Source organism: Excalfactoria chinensis, chromosome 32 (genome assembly GCF_039878825.1).
Source record: "Excalfactoria chinensis isolate bCotChi1 chromosome 32, bCotChi1.hap2, whole genome shotgun sequence".
NCBI classification, from domain to species: domain Eukaryota; kingdom Metazoa; phylum Chordata; class Aves; order Galliformes; family Phasianidae; genus Excalfactoria; species Excalfactoria chinensis.
This window is the reverse complement of record NC_092856.1, coordinates 872,536-887,484: the sequence shown is the minus strand read 5'-3', so window position 1 is coordinate 887,484 and position 14,949 is coordinate 872,536. Positions and strand designations below refer to the sequence as shown.

Here is a 14,949-nt window from a genome sequence, read left to right as displayed (position 1 = left end):
GGCCGCGGGGCTGGGATGTGGGCGTGGTTTCGCGTCGGTCCCGCCCACCGCCGCCCCGCCCGCCCCGCCCCGCCCCGCCCCGCCCGCCGCGGGGTCCCGCTCCGCCGCCGCCGCCGCCGCCTCCCGGGCCTCGCCGTTCCGCGGCCGCCGCTCCGGTGCCGCCGGCTCCTCTCCGCTGGCGGCGGGGTCCGGCTCCGCTCCCTCCGCGGGGCGTGCGCAACAGGCGGGCGGCGGGTCGGAGCCGAGGGCACGGCGGGAGAACGCAGCCGGTGACCGAACCCCCGGGGGGCGGCGAGCGTGAGGCCGCCCGGGGCCGGGCATGTGCGGCGGGGCGGCGGGCAGGGCGGCTGGGCAAGGGCGTTTGAAGGAAACGTGAAGCGCCGCGGCGGCGGCGGCGGCGGCGGCGGGATGGACGCGGCACCGGGCCGGAGCCCCGAGCCCCGGGAGAAGCCGCCGGTGCTGGATGGGGAGGCGGCCGGGCGCGGCGGAGCGGGGACGGCCGGCGGGGCTCCGGACGCGGCCTCCCCGGCGGAGCAGATCGTGGCGGAGGGCGAGGCGGCGGCGGCGGGCACGGGATCGGGATCGGGAACGGGAACGGGCACGTTCGTGCAGCGGCAGCTCGGGGCCATGCTGCAGCCCGCCGTGAACAAGTTCTCGCTGCGCATGTTCGGCAGCCACCGGGCCGTGGAGATCGAACGGCAGCGGGTGAAGTCGGCCGGTGCGTGGATCATCCACCCGTACAGCGACTTCAGGTGGGACCCGGGATCCGTTCACCCCCCCCCCCCAACCCCGTCCGGGCCTCGCCGCTGCGCCGCGTCCCGATCCCGGCGCCCGTTACCGCCGCCGCTGTCCGTGGTGCTGAAGGCGGTCCCGCTCCGCCTCACCGGGGCAACAAGTGCGGGGCTCCCTCCGCTCTGCCCCATCCCCGCCCCGGTACCGAGCGGCCGCTTCCCCCCCCCGCAGCCACCGGGGCCGGTACCGCCGGTGCCTCCGGACCGAGAGCTGCGTTTCAGCGCGTCCCCACCGCTGCCGCAGCCCCGCTAAAGCGCTCGGCCGAGTTTCCGGTGCTTCGCCCCCTCCCGGTCCCCCGGGGCTCCCCGGTGGGCGCCCCACGTCCCTCCCAAGGCGAGGAGGAGCCGAGGGCCGCCGGGCTTTGCCCCCCATCTGTCTCTATCTGAAGGCGCGGCTCCTTCCAGCACCGTGGGCTCCATCCCGGGAGCGGGGCCTGGAGCTCCGTGACACCGGGAGGGCGCGGGGACGGCCGCGGGGGGAGGACCCGGGAGTCACGGGGATGTTGAGTCATATGGGGTGGGCTCTCCTTACGGGGGACGAAGCCGCCGTGCTGCCATCTCCCACAACGAGCCGTGACACGGGGAACGTGCCCGGCCCGGCCCCCGCTGCCCCGACACCTGTAGCGGCCCGGGATCCGCGTCCCCACCGCGTTCCCGACGGCACGGAGGGGCTGCGAGGCCTCCCGGCCCCATTTAACGGCCTTAAAGTTGGTGATCCCTAAAGCTGAAGGTGACACGGAGCCCAGAGAAGGCGGCCGCCGGGATTACACCGCGGTTGATCACATTACCGGGAGACGCGGGGCCGTGCAGACCGAGCCATGTCCGTTATGACACCGAGCGAAGGACGGGCTCTGCCCTAAAGAGCTTAAGCCGAAATCTGAGTCAGGAGCTCTGCGGGCGGATGGGGGGGCGGGGATGCGGTTTCTGCCCCCCCCAGCTATCCACCCCCCAGCTATCCACCCATGGACCCCGGGGGACTCCCAGCCCCTTCACTTGGGGGGGGGGGTGAAACAGCGGGGACCCCCGCGGTGCTGCGACTTCTCCTCCCCCCCCCGGCCCCGCTGCAGAGCAGAGGATGCGGGATCCCCTCAGTCCTTAACACGGGCGTCCTGTTGGGGTCCCGGGCTGCGTTTAGCCACGGAACATCGGCACAAACCAGGCTCAGACCGAAGGCTGCGCGGGGTCTCTGCAGACTCCCCCCCCCCTCCAATCCGAGTCCCTGTTCCACCCCGCTGCTTTCACCCAGCTGGGCTCTCTCTAAACCCCTCTAAGCCCCGATATCTCATTTTTATGACCGCTTTGGGCTCCAACTTTGATCCCGGATTTGTTCCCCCCCCCCCCCGCCGCATCCCACAGGTTTTATTGGGACCTCATCATGCTGCTGCTGATGGTGGGCAACCTGATCATCCTGCCCGTGGGCATCACCTTCTTCAAGGACGAGAACACCCCTCCCTGGATCGTTTTCAACGTCCTGTCAGACACTTTCTTCTTGGCCGACCTCGTCCTCAACTTCAGAACCGGCATCGTGGTGGAGGATAACACCGAGATCATCCTGGATCCCCGCACCATCAAGATGAAATACCTCAAGAGTTGGTTCTTGGTCGACTTTATCTCCTCCATCCCAGTCGATTATATCTTCCTCATCGTCGATCTGGAGACTCAGGTGGATTCCGATGTCTATAAAACAGCCCGTGCTCTTCGCATCGTCCGCTTCACCAAGATCCTCAGCCTGCTGCGCCTGCTGCGGCTCTCACGTCTCATCCGCTATATCCACCAATGGGAGGAGGTGGGAACCCCCATCCAACCCCCCTATGGGGGGGGGGGGTCTCAGACCCTTCTTTAGGGTCCTGCTGTGGGATCCCCGGGGTGTAGAGGGGGATGGAGGCATCACCTCTCCTTCCCTCCTCCCCAGATCTTCCATATGACGTACGACCTGGCCAGCGCCGTGGTGAGGATCTTCAACCTCATTGGCATGATGCTGCTGTTGTGCCATTGGGATGGTTGCCTGCAGTTCCTGGTGCCGATGCTGCAGGATTTCCCTGAGGACTGCTGGGTCTCCATTAACCACATGGTGGTGAGTCCCCAATGCTCCAAGTGCATCCCAAGGGCTGGAGCTGCCCGGACCCCCACGGCAGCAATGGGGGCATTCCTTCATTCCCATTCCTTGGCTGATGCTGGAGTTGGAGCAAAGGAATTCCACGTCTGAACCCCCCAGATCCCATCCCAACAGCCCTCCACGTGCAGAGCTGCACCCTTGGGTCCTGGTTGCATCAAAGGCTTTGGTTGCCATGGGTGCTCAGGGGGTCTTGGCTCTGAAGGGCACCGGGGGGGCAGAGGGGGGTTTCAGCTCCTTCCAGCTGCTGCCTCTCCTTGCAGAACGACTCGTGGGGGAAGCAATACTCACATGCCCTGTTCAAGGCCATGAGCCACATGCTGTGCATCGGCTACGGCCAGCAGGCGCCCGAAGGGATGACCGATGTCTGGCTGACCATGCTGAGCATGATCGTGGGAGCCACCTGCTATGCCATGTTCATCGGCCACGCCACCGCCCTCATCCAGTCACTGGACTCATCCCGCCGTCAGTACCAGGAGAAGGTCAGCAGGGGGGCTGTGGGGCTGTGACCCCCATCATAGGGGAGTTTGCTTTGTCTCAATGGGGGTCAAGTCCCCATCGTGCAGGTTGGGGTGTGCTCGGTGGTAGGATGGGTTCACAGTTGGGTTGGGTTGACCCAGTTGGGTTGGGTTGGTCAAGTTGGGTTGGGTAGACCCAGTTGGGTTGGGTTGACCCAGTTGGGTTGGGTAGACCCAGTTGGGTTGGGTTGACCCAGTTGGGTTGGGTAGACCCAGTTGGGTTGGGTCAACCCAGTTGGATTGGGGTTGACCCAGTTGGGTTGGGTTGACCCACAGAATTGTAGGGGTTGGGTTGACCCAGTTGGGTTGAGTTGACCCAGTTGGGTTGGGTTGACCCAGTTGGGTTGGGTTGACCCTCCGGTGGTGCTGGAGTTCACCCCAGCGTTGTAAGGCTCCCATCCTGCCCTCCATCCTGGGGTCTGAGTGGACCTTGGGGTGTCCTTTGGGGTGGGAGCTGCAGGGTGGGCATCTCCCGACCCCCATCAGTCTACCCTCATCCCAGCACATCCCAACGTGGCTCCGTGCTGTCCCCGCAGTACAAGCAGGTGGAGCAGTACATGTCCTTCCACAAGCTGCCCGGGGACACCCGGCAGCGCATCCACGAGTACTACGAGCATCGCTACCAAGGCAAGATGTTCGACGAGGAGAACATCCTGGGGGAGCTCAGCGAGCCGCTCAAAGAGGTGGGGGGACGGCACTGGGGGGAGGGAGGGAGGGAGGGAGGGAAAGAGGGAAGGAGGGAGGGCTGTGCTGTCGGTGCTGGGTTGGCCCTGGGGGGAGGGAGGGAAGGAGGGAGGAAAGGGAAGGAAGGAGGGAGGGAGGGAGGGAGGGAAGGAGGGAGGAAGGAAGGGAGGGAGGGAAGAAGGGAGGGAGGGAGGGAAGGAGGGAGGGCTGTGCTGTCGGTGCTGGGTCGGCCCTGGGGGGAGGGAGGGAAGGAGGGAGGGAGGGAGGGAGGGAGGAAGGGAGGGAGGAAGGGAGGGAAGGAGAGAGGGAGGGAGGGAGGGAAGGAGGGAGGGAGGGAGGGAAGGAGGGAGGGAAGGGAGGGAGGGAAGGAGGGAGGGAAGGAGGGAGGGAGGGAGGGAAGGAGGGAGGGAAGGGAGGGAGGGAAGGAGGGAGGGAAGGAGGGAGGGAGGGAGGGAAGGAGGGAGGGAAGGAGGGAAGGAGGGAGGGAAGGAGGGAGGGAGGGAAGGAGGGAAGGAGGGAAGGAGGGAGGGCTGTGCTGTCGGTGCTGGGTCGGCCCTGGGGGAGGGATGGAGGGAGGGCTGTGTTATCGGTGCTGGGCTGGGCTGCATCCCCCTGCTGAGCTGCTCCTCACCCTGCAGGAGATCATTAACTTCAATTGCCGCAACCTGGTGGCCAACATGCCTCTGTTTGCCAACGCTGACCCCAACTTTGTGACCGCCATGTTAACCAAGCTACGTTTCGAGGTCTTCCAACCCGGGGATTTCATCATCCGTGAAGGCACCGTGGGCAAAAAGATGTATTTCATCCAGCACGGGGTGGTCAGCATCCTCACCAAGGGCAACAAGGAGACCAAGCTGTCCGACGGCTCCTACTTTGGGGGTGAGGGGATGTGGGGGGGCAGAGGGAAGAGGGGGGGCGTTCTGGAGCCCATGGTTGGCTCAGCTCCTGGGTCTGCTCTTGTTCTGAGCGGTGCATGCGGGAATTGGGGAGGGGGCTGCTGGGATGATGCTGAGCCCCACGACCCCCCTCACCCCCACCTCTGTCTCTGCAGAGATCTGCCTGCTGACTCGGGGCAGGCGGACGGCCAGCGTTCGAGCCGACACTTATTGCCGCCTCTATTCCTTGTCCGTGGACAACTTCAACGAGGTGCTGGAGGAATACCCCATGATGCGCAGAGCCTTCGAGACCGTGGCCATGGACCGCCTGGATCGCATAGGTGAGGAGCGGCCCTAAAACCCCCCAGGGATGAGGAGGGAGGGGGGGGGGGGCACAGGGCTGGAGCCGACCCGCAGGGATGCGCTTTGCTGCCGGGTGGGATCTGGGCGGTGCTGATGGGCCGGGCCGGGCGGTTCTCCTGCCCTCCCCTGGTTGGTATCGTCCTACTGCTTGTCTTCATCCCCCTGCTGATGACAAGCGGGACCGCGGCCCCAAAATGCAGCCTGGAGCCTTTGGGATCGGGTTAGGGTTAGGGATTTAGGGTTAGGGTTAGGGCTTTAGGGTTAGGGTTAGGGTTTTAGGGTTAGAGTTAGGGCTTTAGGGTTAGGGTTAGGGTTAGAGTTTTAGGGTTAGGGTTAGGGATAGGGTTTTAGGGTTAGGGTTTTAGGGTTAGGGTTAGGGTTAGGGTTTTAGGGTTAAGGTTAGGGTTTAGGGTTAGGGTTTAGGGTTAGGGTTTTAGGGTTAGAGTTAGGGTTTTAGGGTTAGGGTTAGGGCTTTAGGGTTAGGGTTAGGGTTTTAGGGTTAGGGTTAGGGCTTTAGGGTTAGAGTTAGGGCTTTAGGGTTAGGGTTAGGGTTAGAGTTTTAGGGTTAGGGTTAGGGATAGGGTTTTAGGGTTAGGGTTTTAGGGTTAGGGTTAGGGTTAGGGTTTTAGGGTTAAGGTTAGGGTTTAGGGTTAGGGTTTAGGGTTAGGGTTTTAGGGTTAGGGTTAGGGCTTTAGGGTTAGGGTTAGGGTTTTAGGGTTAGGGTTAGAGTTTTAGGGTTAGGGTTAGGGTTAGGGCTTTAGGGTTAGGGTTAGGGTTAGGGTTTTAGGGTTAGGGTTAGGGTTTTAGGGTTAGAGTTAGGGCTTTAGGGTTAGGGTTAGGGTTAGAGTTTTAGGGTTAGGGTTAGGGTTAGGGATAGGGTTTTAGGGTTAGGGTTTTAGGGTTAGGGTTAGGGTTTTAGGGTTAAGGTTAGGGTTTAGGGTTAGGGTTTAGGGTTAGGGTTTAGGGTTAGGGTTAGGGATAGGGTTTTAGGGTTTTAGGGTTAGAGTTAGGGCTTTAGGGTTAGGGTTAGGGTTTTAGGGTTAGGGTTAGAGTTTTAGGGTTAGGGTTTTAGGGTTAGGGTTATGGTTAGGGTTAGGGTTAGGGTTTAGGGTTAGGGTTAGGGTTAGGGTTTTAGGGTTAGGGTTAGGGTTAGGGTTATGGTTAGGGTTAGCGTTAGGGTTTAGGGTTAGGTTTAGGGTTAGGGTTAGGGTTTAGGGTTAGGGTTTTAGGGTTAGGGTTAGGGTTAGGGTTTTATGGTAAGGGTTAGGGTTAGGGTTAGGGTTAGGGTTAGGGTTTTAGGATTAGGGTTATGGTTAGGGTTTTAGGGTAAGGGTTAGGGTTAGGGTTAGGGTTTAGGGTTAGGGTTTTAGGGTTAGGGTTAGGGTTTTAGGGTTAAGGTTAGGGTTTAGGGTTAGGGTTTAGGGTTAGGGTTTTAGGGTTAGGGTTAGGGTTTAGGGTTAGGGTTTTAGGGTTAGGGTTAGGGTTAGGGTTTTAGGGTTAGGGTTATGGTTAGGGTTTTAGGGTAAGGGTTTAGGGTTAGGGTTTTAGGGTTAGGGTTAGGGTTTTAGGGTTAAGGTTAGGGTTTAGGGTTAGGGTTTAGGGTTAGGGTTTTAGGGTTAGGGTTAGGGTTAGGGTTAGGTCTGTGCTGAAGCCAGGACCCTCCCCAAATCCTCGAGCCCTATACCCAGTGCAGATCCATTGTCCCTTCCCTCTATCACCCTCCTTCGGTGCCCCCATTAGCAGCGCTCTGTGCCCACTGACCCCCCCACCTCTCACATAGGCAAGAAAAACTCCATCCTGCTCCGTAAGCGAGCCGAGCACAGCGCGGGGCCCATCAACACCGAGATGATCCAGCAGATCGTGAAGCACGACCAGGACGTGGCTCACAACATCCAGGAGCTGCAGCAGATGACGCTGGGCCGGGAATTAAGCGGCAAACCGGTGATCTGGGAGCCTTTGGTTCACGCTCCCCTGCAGACGGCGGCAGCCACAACCAACGTGGCCATCGCCCTGACGCACCAGCACAGCCTGCAGGCTCACATCTTCCTGCCGCCCTCGTCCATCTCCAGCCCTCTCTCCCCCGACGCCACTTTGCTGACCAAACCGGTCCGTCGTTCCCAGCCCAGCCTGGGGGGTTCCCGGCCCTCCTCCGTCAGTTCCCCATCCGGGGCTCCGTCCCACCTGCAGACCCCCGCCGCCGCCTCTCCGTCTTCTCCCATGCTGCAGTCCCAGGTGCCCCTGGAAAGCGGCGCCCAGCGGCCCGGCCTCGTGGCTCAGGGTCCCCCGAGAGCGGGGCAGAAGGGGGAGATGGCGGCCAAGCAGCCCCCGGCGGCGGCGGGACCCCAACCCCAGCTGTCCAAGTCCCGCGGCGCTTCGGTCTCCACCTCCCTGCTGCAGCAGGCGGCCGCTGCCCCGTCCCCCAGCTCGGAGCCGCCGGCGGGGAGGACTCTCCATTACAGCCTGTCCAGAGCTACCGGCTCCCACATCTCGCTCCTGATGCAGCCGCAGCAGCTGGTGAAGCACCGGAGCATCCACGGGCTGCCCGTCGGGCGGCTCACGCAGGACGTCCGTCTCCTCTCGGCCTCTCAGCCCTCCCTGCCCAACAGAGTCTCCCAGCAAGCAGACGGGAGCGGCTCCTTGCAGCAGGGCAGGAAATCAGCAGGGAACCTGGCCCGCAGGTCCTCCCCCTCGGTCGCCGGACTCCTCTCCAAGCCGGCTCCGGGGGTTCCGAACCCGCAGCAGATGCCTTCGGGATCGCCGGCTCAACCGAACCGCCCCGCGGCCGCAGCTCCCGGCCCGCAGTCCCCGGTGTCGGCTCCCCGGCCGGCGGCGGCTCCTTCCCGTAAGGGCTCCGTGGCCTTCAGCCCTGAGGTGGAAACGGGGAAACCCAAACTGCCGTCCAACATGTGAACCCTCGGCTGCGTCCGTGGGAGCGGAGCGCCCGGCCGAGGCCCGGAGGCTGCGGAGGGGCGGCGAAGTGAACGGGAGGGCTCAGGGGGCAGCGGTGGGTTCGGGGCCGGCGGAGTGAGGAGGGGGCTTTCCTTTGGGACTCCATCGCTGCCCCTCGAGGTCCGCCTTCCTGCAGGCACAGCCCTCACCCCAAATCCAACGCGGGGTCCCAGCTGCCCACAGTTCTCCTTCAGAACCGGGACCCTCGTTGTGTTCCCCTGCACCCGAGGCCGGGGTGATGCCGGATCCTTCCGGCCCTATAGAGCTGCCCGGCGCTTCGGCTGGTCGGAACGGGAGGGGATGAGGGCAGAGGGGGGTCGGAACCCACCGGCCGGCGGGCAAGGAGCGGTGCCTGGGGCCAGGCAGGGCCAGGCAGGGCCGGGACCCCCCCGCGAACACCCCGGGACCGGAGCCAGCAGTGGAGCCGGGGCTGGGCGGCTCTCCCCGGTGCCGCTCCTCCGTTCCTTGGGGCTGGGAATGCAGCGGGACGCACCGAACCCCACATCCGACCCCCCCAACCCCCCCCCCAGAGCCAACAGCAGCAATGTGTGAGTGTGAGTCGTGGCTCCGCCGAGCAGCTGAGCTCCGCTTCGTCGTCGCTTTGGGCTCCGCCGTGTTTAGCAGTCCCGGTTCGAGTTGTGTCCCCCCGAACCCCCCCATCCCCCCCCCCCCGCGCTGCTTTCCGCTGCAGGATCCGCGGCTTTTATTGCGCTCCGGGGTTCGGCTGCCGTTCCGCGGCCCCATTCAGCGGGGTGGGGGGTCGCGTTTATCCATGCGCTCCTCCTCCAAAGTGAAACCCTCCCGTCCCCCCCCCCAGCCCGGTTTGGGATGGGAGGAGCGGCGGGGCGGCGCGGTGGGAGCCGGTCGGAGGGGGCGTCCAACACTGCCTTTTTATTCACGGACTTAAACCCCCCCCCCCCGTCCAAATCCCATCCAACCCCCCCCCCTCTCCGTCCCCCCACCCCCCCCCCATCCCCGCGTCAGCCCCTCGGGTAGGGGTCTGCGCTGTGATAGAGCGGGGTCCTCTTAAGGTTTCAGCGCTGTTCCGGACGGCACCGAACGCGACCACCGGGTCCCGCAGTGCGACCACCGGAGAGCGCAGCCCCAACCCGGGGGGGGGGGGGGAGAAAAGGGGACCGCGACCCTATGGGGTTATTTAAAGGGGGGGGGGGGGAGATGAGGGCCACGCGTGAGCCGTCACCAAAGACCACCCCCTTCTCGCCCCCTCCCCCCCCCCCAGGCGGGGCTGGCGGCAGTCGCTGTACAGAGCTTGTAGTTTTCATATCGCAGAGGGTTTGTTCGGTTCGTTTTGGGGGGGTTTTGTTTGTTTTTAATTCATTAATTATTATTATTTATTATTATTAATTAATTTTTTCCCTTTTTCTTTTGGTGTCGCTGTTGTTGTTGTCGGCGGTTGGACAGAAATGGGGTTTCCAGAATAAAAAGGAGATTCAGAGCCGGGTTTGCGGGGGTCTCCTTCAGTGCGGATAGAGAAAGAAGGGGGGGGGGGGGCAATGAGCCCCGGAGGGTCCCATCACCTGCAGCACAGAACCAATGGGGACCCCCGGGGGGGGGTGGGGGACCCGTCCTAACACAGCCTGGGGAAGGACAGAGCAGCACTGCGCCCCCCCCCCCCCCATTTGGGCTCCGGGGATTAATGTGATTAATCTGCGGTCATTTTCCCCTTATTATTAACCCGGGGGGGGGATGGAGGGGGCGGTTCGGTACCGCTGATTGCAGAGCGGACTTTCAGCACCGCGGAGATTAACGGAGGTCTCGAGGGGGGGTTGGATGGTGGGGGGGGGGGGGGGGGGGTTCGGTTCCGGTTCGGGCAGCTCGGAGCCCCCCGGCCCCATCCCCATGCAGGAGTGTGGGGGGGGGATTAATGCTCGGTACCGATTGATGACAGCGGCAGTGGTTGAGCTGAGCGGATTAACGCGGCTCAACGCTGCGCCAATGGCGGGGGGGGGGCGGGGGGACGCGGCGGTGCCCCCTTTGGGTGGCCGCCCCCCATCCGCCCCGCGGCAACGACCCCACCCGCACCCAGGCCGGTCCCTCGCTCCATTCCCTCTCTCCACCAATCACAAGCCTCGGTCCCGCCCTCTCCGCTTTTCTATTGGCTTATCCTCCTTGGGCCCATCCTCATACGATAGAGCTGTCCAATCAGAGTAGGAGCCATGTGCTCCCGGGCACCGCCTCCTCCTCGCGCGCGGGGCACGCTGGGAGTTGTGGTCCGACGGCGGCGTTTCCTCACGGCGCCGCTTCGTTTGCGAACTACGATTCCCAGCGTGCACCGCGCGGCGCCGGGCGGACGGCACGGAAAGGTCGCGGGGCAAATAAGCGGCGCTGAGCGAACGGAACCGGAGCGGGTCGGGATCGTCATGAGCGTCAACGGGGAGGAACCGGCCGCGGCCCAGAAGGAACGGGAGGAGTTTGTGCGGTTCTTCCCGCAGCTCGTCCGGGATCTGACGGAACCGGAGATACGGAACCGGGAGGTGGGAGACGCCGTGGGAAGGTTGAAGGAGGTGAGCGGGGAAACCGGACCGGGAGCGGGGGGGGATGGGACCAGAGGGACGGGGGGGGGCTGGGACCGGGGGGTATTGGGATCAATAGGTGCTGGAATCAATAGGTACTGGGACTGGGGGGTAATGGGATCAATAGGTGCTGGGATCAATAGGTATTGGGATCAATAGGTACTGGGATCAATAGGTACTGGGACCGGGGGGTATTGGGATCAATAGGTACTGGGACTGGGAGGTATTGGGATCAATAGGTGCTGGGACCGGGGGGTAATGGGATCGATAGGTACTGGGACCAATAAGTACTGGGACCAGTGGGACATGGTGGGCACTGGGACCAGTAAGTATTGGGATTGGCAGGTATTGGGATCAGTAGGTACTGGGATCAATAGGTACTGGGACCAGTGGGTACTGGGAATGGCAGGTATTGGGATCAATAGGTACTGGGACCAGTGGGTACTGGGACCGGGGGGTAATGGGATCACTGGGTAGTGGGATCAGTAAGTACTGGGACCAGTGGGACTGGTGGGTACTGGGATTGGCAGGTATTGGGGTCAATAGGTACTGGGACCAGTGGGACATGGTGGGCACTGGGACCAGTAGGTACTGGGATTGTTAGGTATTGGGATCAATAGATACTGGGACCAGTGGGACTGTTGGGTACTGGGACTGCTGGGTAGTGGGACCAGTGGGTACTGGGAATAGCAGGTATTGGGGTCAATAGGTACTGGGACCAGTAGGTACCAGGACTGGTGGGTACTGGGATCACTGAGTACTGGGATTGGCAGGTATTGGGATCACTGGGTACTGGGACCAGTGGGACATGGTGGGTACTGGGACCAGTGGGTACTGGGATTGGCAGGTATTGGGGTCAATAGGTACTGGGACCAGTGGGACATGGTGAGCACTGGGACCAGTGGCTAATGGGATCAGCAGGTACTGGGACAGGTGGGTACTGGGATTGGCAGGTACTGGGATCAATAGGTACTGGGACCAGTGGGACATGGTGGGTACCAGGACCAATGGGTACTGGGACCTCTGGGTACTGAGATTGGCAGGTATTGGGATCACTGGGTACTGGGACCAGTGGGACATGGTGGGTACTGGGACTGCTGGGTAGTGGGACCAGTGGTTACTGGGAATGGCAGGTATTGGGATCAGTAGTTACCAGGACAGTGGGACTGGTGGGTACCGGGACCAATGGGTACCAGGACCGGTGTGCCTTGGGAGCTGCAGGTATTGGGACCAGTGGGTACTGGGATTGGCAGGTATTGGAGTCAATAGGTACCGGGACCAGTGGGACATGGTGGGTACTGGGACCAGTGGGTACTGGGATCACTGGGTACCAGGACCGGTGTGCCCTGGAGCTGCAGGTATTGACTCCCCCCCCCCTTGCAGGTGCTGCAGTACAACGTACCTGGTGGGAAACTGAACCGGGGGCTGACGGTGGTGGCTGCGTTCCGGGAGCTGTCGGGGCAGAAGGATGCTGAGAGCCTGCAGTGTGCAATGGCCGTGGGCTGGTGCATCGAGTTGGTGAGTGCTCAGCTGAGGGCTGCAGGTTGGGGTTGCAGTGGGGGTCCCTCCACCCCCCATCTGCCCCTCAATGTGCCTCTGTCTCAGTTCCAGGCCTTCTTCTTGGTGGCTGATGATATCATGGATCAGTCCCTCACGCGTCGGGGGCAGCTGTGCTGGTACAAGAAGGTGGGAGTGATGGGGGCTGCCATCAACCTGGGCAAGGGGGGGGCTGCCATCAACCTGGGGTTGGGGGCTGCCCTTAACCTGGGGTTGGGGGCTGCAGTGTTGGCTGAGCTGTGACCATTTCATGCCCCCCCCATGCAGGAGGGGATCGGTTTGGATGCCATCAACGATGCCTTCCTCCTCGAGTCCTCTGTGTACAGGATGCTGAAGAAGCACTGCGGGCAGCGGCCGTATTACGTGCATCTACTGGAGCTCTTCCTGCAGGTGAGACCCCCCCTGGACCCCCCCCACCTTTAATATCTGCCTTCTCAAGTCTATGGGCATCCAACCAACCCCCCCCCCCGGCTGCGTCCTTCCTCCAGGTGTGGGAGGAGCTGAGATTGGGCTGGAAATTGAGTTTTTTTTACTGTTTTCATCATTAAATCCTCCTCCTTCAGACCGGCTACCAGACAGAGCTGGGGCAGATGCTGGACCTCATCACAGCTCCCATCTCCAAAGTGGATCTGAGCCTCTTCACTGAGGAGAGGTAATGAAACCGAAGGGAGATGGCAATGCTGGCCCAGCTCTGCTCTGCTTTGCTCTGCTCTGCTTTGCTCTGCTCTGCTTTGCTCTGCTCTGCTTTGCTCTGCTCTGCTCTGCTTTGCTCTGCTCTGCTCTGCTCTGCTTTGCTCTGCTTTGCTCTGCTCTGCTCTGCTCTGCTCTGCTCTGTTCCCTTGCAACCTCATTCACTGTCAGGACCTGGGGGTGGCTCCTGATGCTGCCCCTCCTCCTGCTGGCCCTGCTGTGCTGAGCAGCACTTTTACACCCCACCATAGGTACAAAGCCATCGTGAAGTACAAGACTGCCTTCTACTCCTTCTACCTCCCCGTAGCTGCTGCCATGTATATGGTGAGTCCTGCAGGAAGGGGCTGGGCTGCTACACAACATCAAGGCATTAAAAACACCCCGATACCGAAAGCTTTTTTGCTTCCCCTTTAATCCCTTTTAAGGCTGGGATTGACAGTAAGGAAGAACATGAGAATGCCAAAGCAATCTTGCTGGAGATGGGGGAATACTTCCAGATCCAGGTAGGAGCCCCCCCCCCCCTTTTTCCCCCCTTCACACAGCAGTTGTGGGGCCGACCTTCCCATCGCTGTGCAGGATGATTACCTGGATTGCTTTGGGGACCCGGAGCTGACGGGGAAGGTGGGCACCGACATCCAGGACAACAAATGCAGCTGGTTGGTGGTGCAATGCCTGCAGCGCGTCACACCGGAGCAGCGGCAGCTCCTGGAGGTACAGCAACCCCCATTAGAGGGTTAAGGTTGGCCTGGGTTGGAAAGGACCCCAATGCTCATCCAGTTCCAACCCCCTGCTGTGTGCGGGGTCACCAACCAGCAGCTCAGGTTGCCCAGAGCCACATCCAGCCTGGCCTTGAATGGCTGCAGGGATGGGGCATCCACAGCCTCCATCCTAAGATCCAACCTAAACCTGCCTTGTCTCAGTTTAAGACCCACCCCCCCCCCTTGTCCTATCGCTGCCCACCCTCACAAACAGCCATTCCCCCTCCCATTTATTCACTCCCTTCAAGTACTGGATGCCCACCATGAGATCTCCCCTCAGCCTTCTCTTCTCCAAGCTAAACCAGCCCAGCTCCCTCAGCCTTTCCTCATAGCAGAGCTGCTCAGCCCCCTGACCATCTCATTGCCCTCCTCTGGACCTGCTCCATGAGCTCCACATCCCTCCTATGCTGTGTGCCCCAGGCCTGGATGCAGCACAAATGGGGGCTGATGAGCTGAGTAGAGGGGGCCAATTGCCTCCCTGCCGACCACCCCCTTCTTAAGGACCCCCAGGTCTGCAGGGCTGCTCTCAAGGAGATCCCCCCCCCAGTCTGTACAACCACCTGGGCTGGCCCCGACCCCAGTGCAACACTTTGCATTCACCCTTATTGAACCCACAGCATGCAGGGCTGCAGCAGCCCCGCGCAGCCCCCTCCACCTCCCTGCTCTGTGCCTGCAGGAGAACTACGGCCGTAAGGAGCCCGAGAAGGTGGCAAAAGTGAAGGAGCTCTATGAGAGCGTGGGGATGAGGGCTGCGTTCCAGCAGTACGAGGAGAGCAGCTACCGGCGCCTGCAGGAGCTCATAGACAAGCGCTCGAACCGCCTCCCGAAGGAGATTTTCCTCGGCCTGGCACGGAAGATCTATAAGCGGCAGAAATGAAGGGATGGGGCCGGCAATGGGTCGGCAATGGGGACGGCAATGGGGTCGGCAATGGGGCCGGAAATGGGGACGGCAACAGGGACGGCAATGGGGCTCGGAGCTCCGCGTTAAGTCGGGTTGGCTTTGCAGGTCCCCCCCCCCCGGTGCTTCCTCCTCCCGTTATCACGGGCTGGGCGCCTCATTTCGATGCCGTGTGTCAATAAACGTAATTTATTGCTCTGCTGCTTCTTCTGGATGCGG

General features: G+C 62.0%; 2 protein-coding genes across 2 annotated transcripts; both read left to right on the top strand.

Moving 5' to 3' along the window:
* Positions 1 to 103: 103 nt before the first annotated feature.
* On the top strand, positions 104 to 9,748 carry HCN3 (hyperpolarization activated cyclic nucleotide gated potassium channel 3). The gene is made up of 8 exons (XM_072358800.1): positions 104 to 752; positions 2,148 to 2,577; positions 2,704 to 2,865; positions 3,168 to 3,386; positions 3,959 to 4,105; positions 4,745 to 4,985; positions 5,158 to 5,322; positions 7,125 to 9,748. Exons 1-8 carry the CDS (start codon positions 409 to 411, stop codon positions 8,252 to 8,254), a joined length of 2,838 nt encoding a protein of 945 aa, XP_072214901.1. The 5' UTR covers positions 104 to 408; the 3' UTR covers positions 8,255 to 9,748.
* Positions 9,749 to 10,542: 794 nt separating this feature from the next.
* On the top strand, positions 10,543 to 14,928 carry FDPS (farnesyl diphosphate synthase). The gene is made up of 9 exons (XM_072358805.1): positions 10,543 to 10,818; positions 12,211 to 12,345; positions 12,433 to 12,513; positions 12,652 to 12,774; positions 12,948 to 13,036; positions 13,326 to 13,398; positions 13,500 to 13,577; positions 13,651 to 13,785; positions 14,509 to 14,928. Exons 1-9 carry the CDS (start codon positions 10,675 to 10,677, stop codon positions 14,707 to 14,709), a joined length of 1,059 nt encoding a protein of 352 aa, XP_072214906.1. The 5' UTR covers positions 10,543 to 10,674; the 3' UTR covers positions 14,710 to 14,928.
* The last annotated feature ends 21 nt before the right edge of the window (positions 14,929 to 14,949 follow it).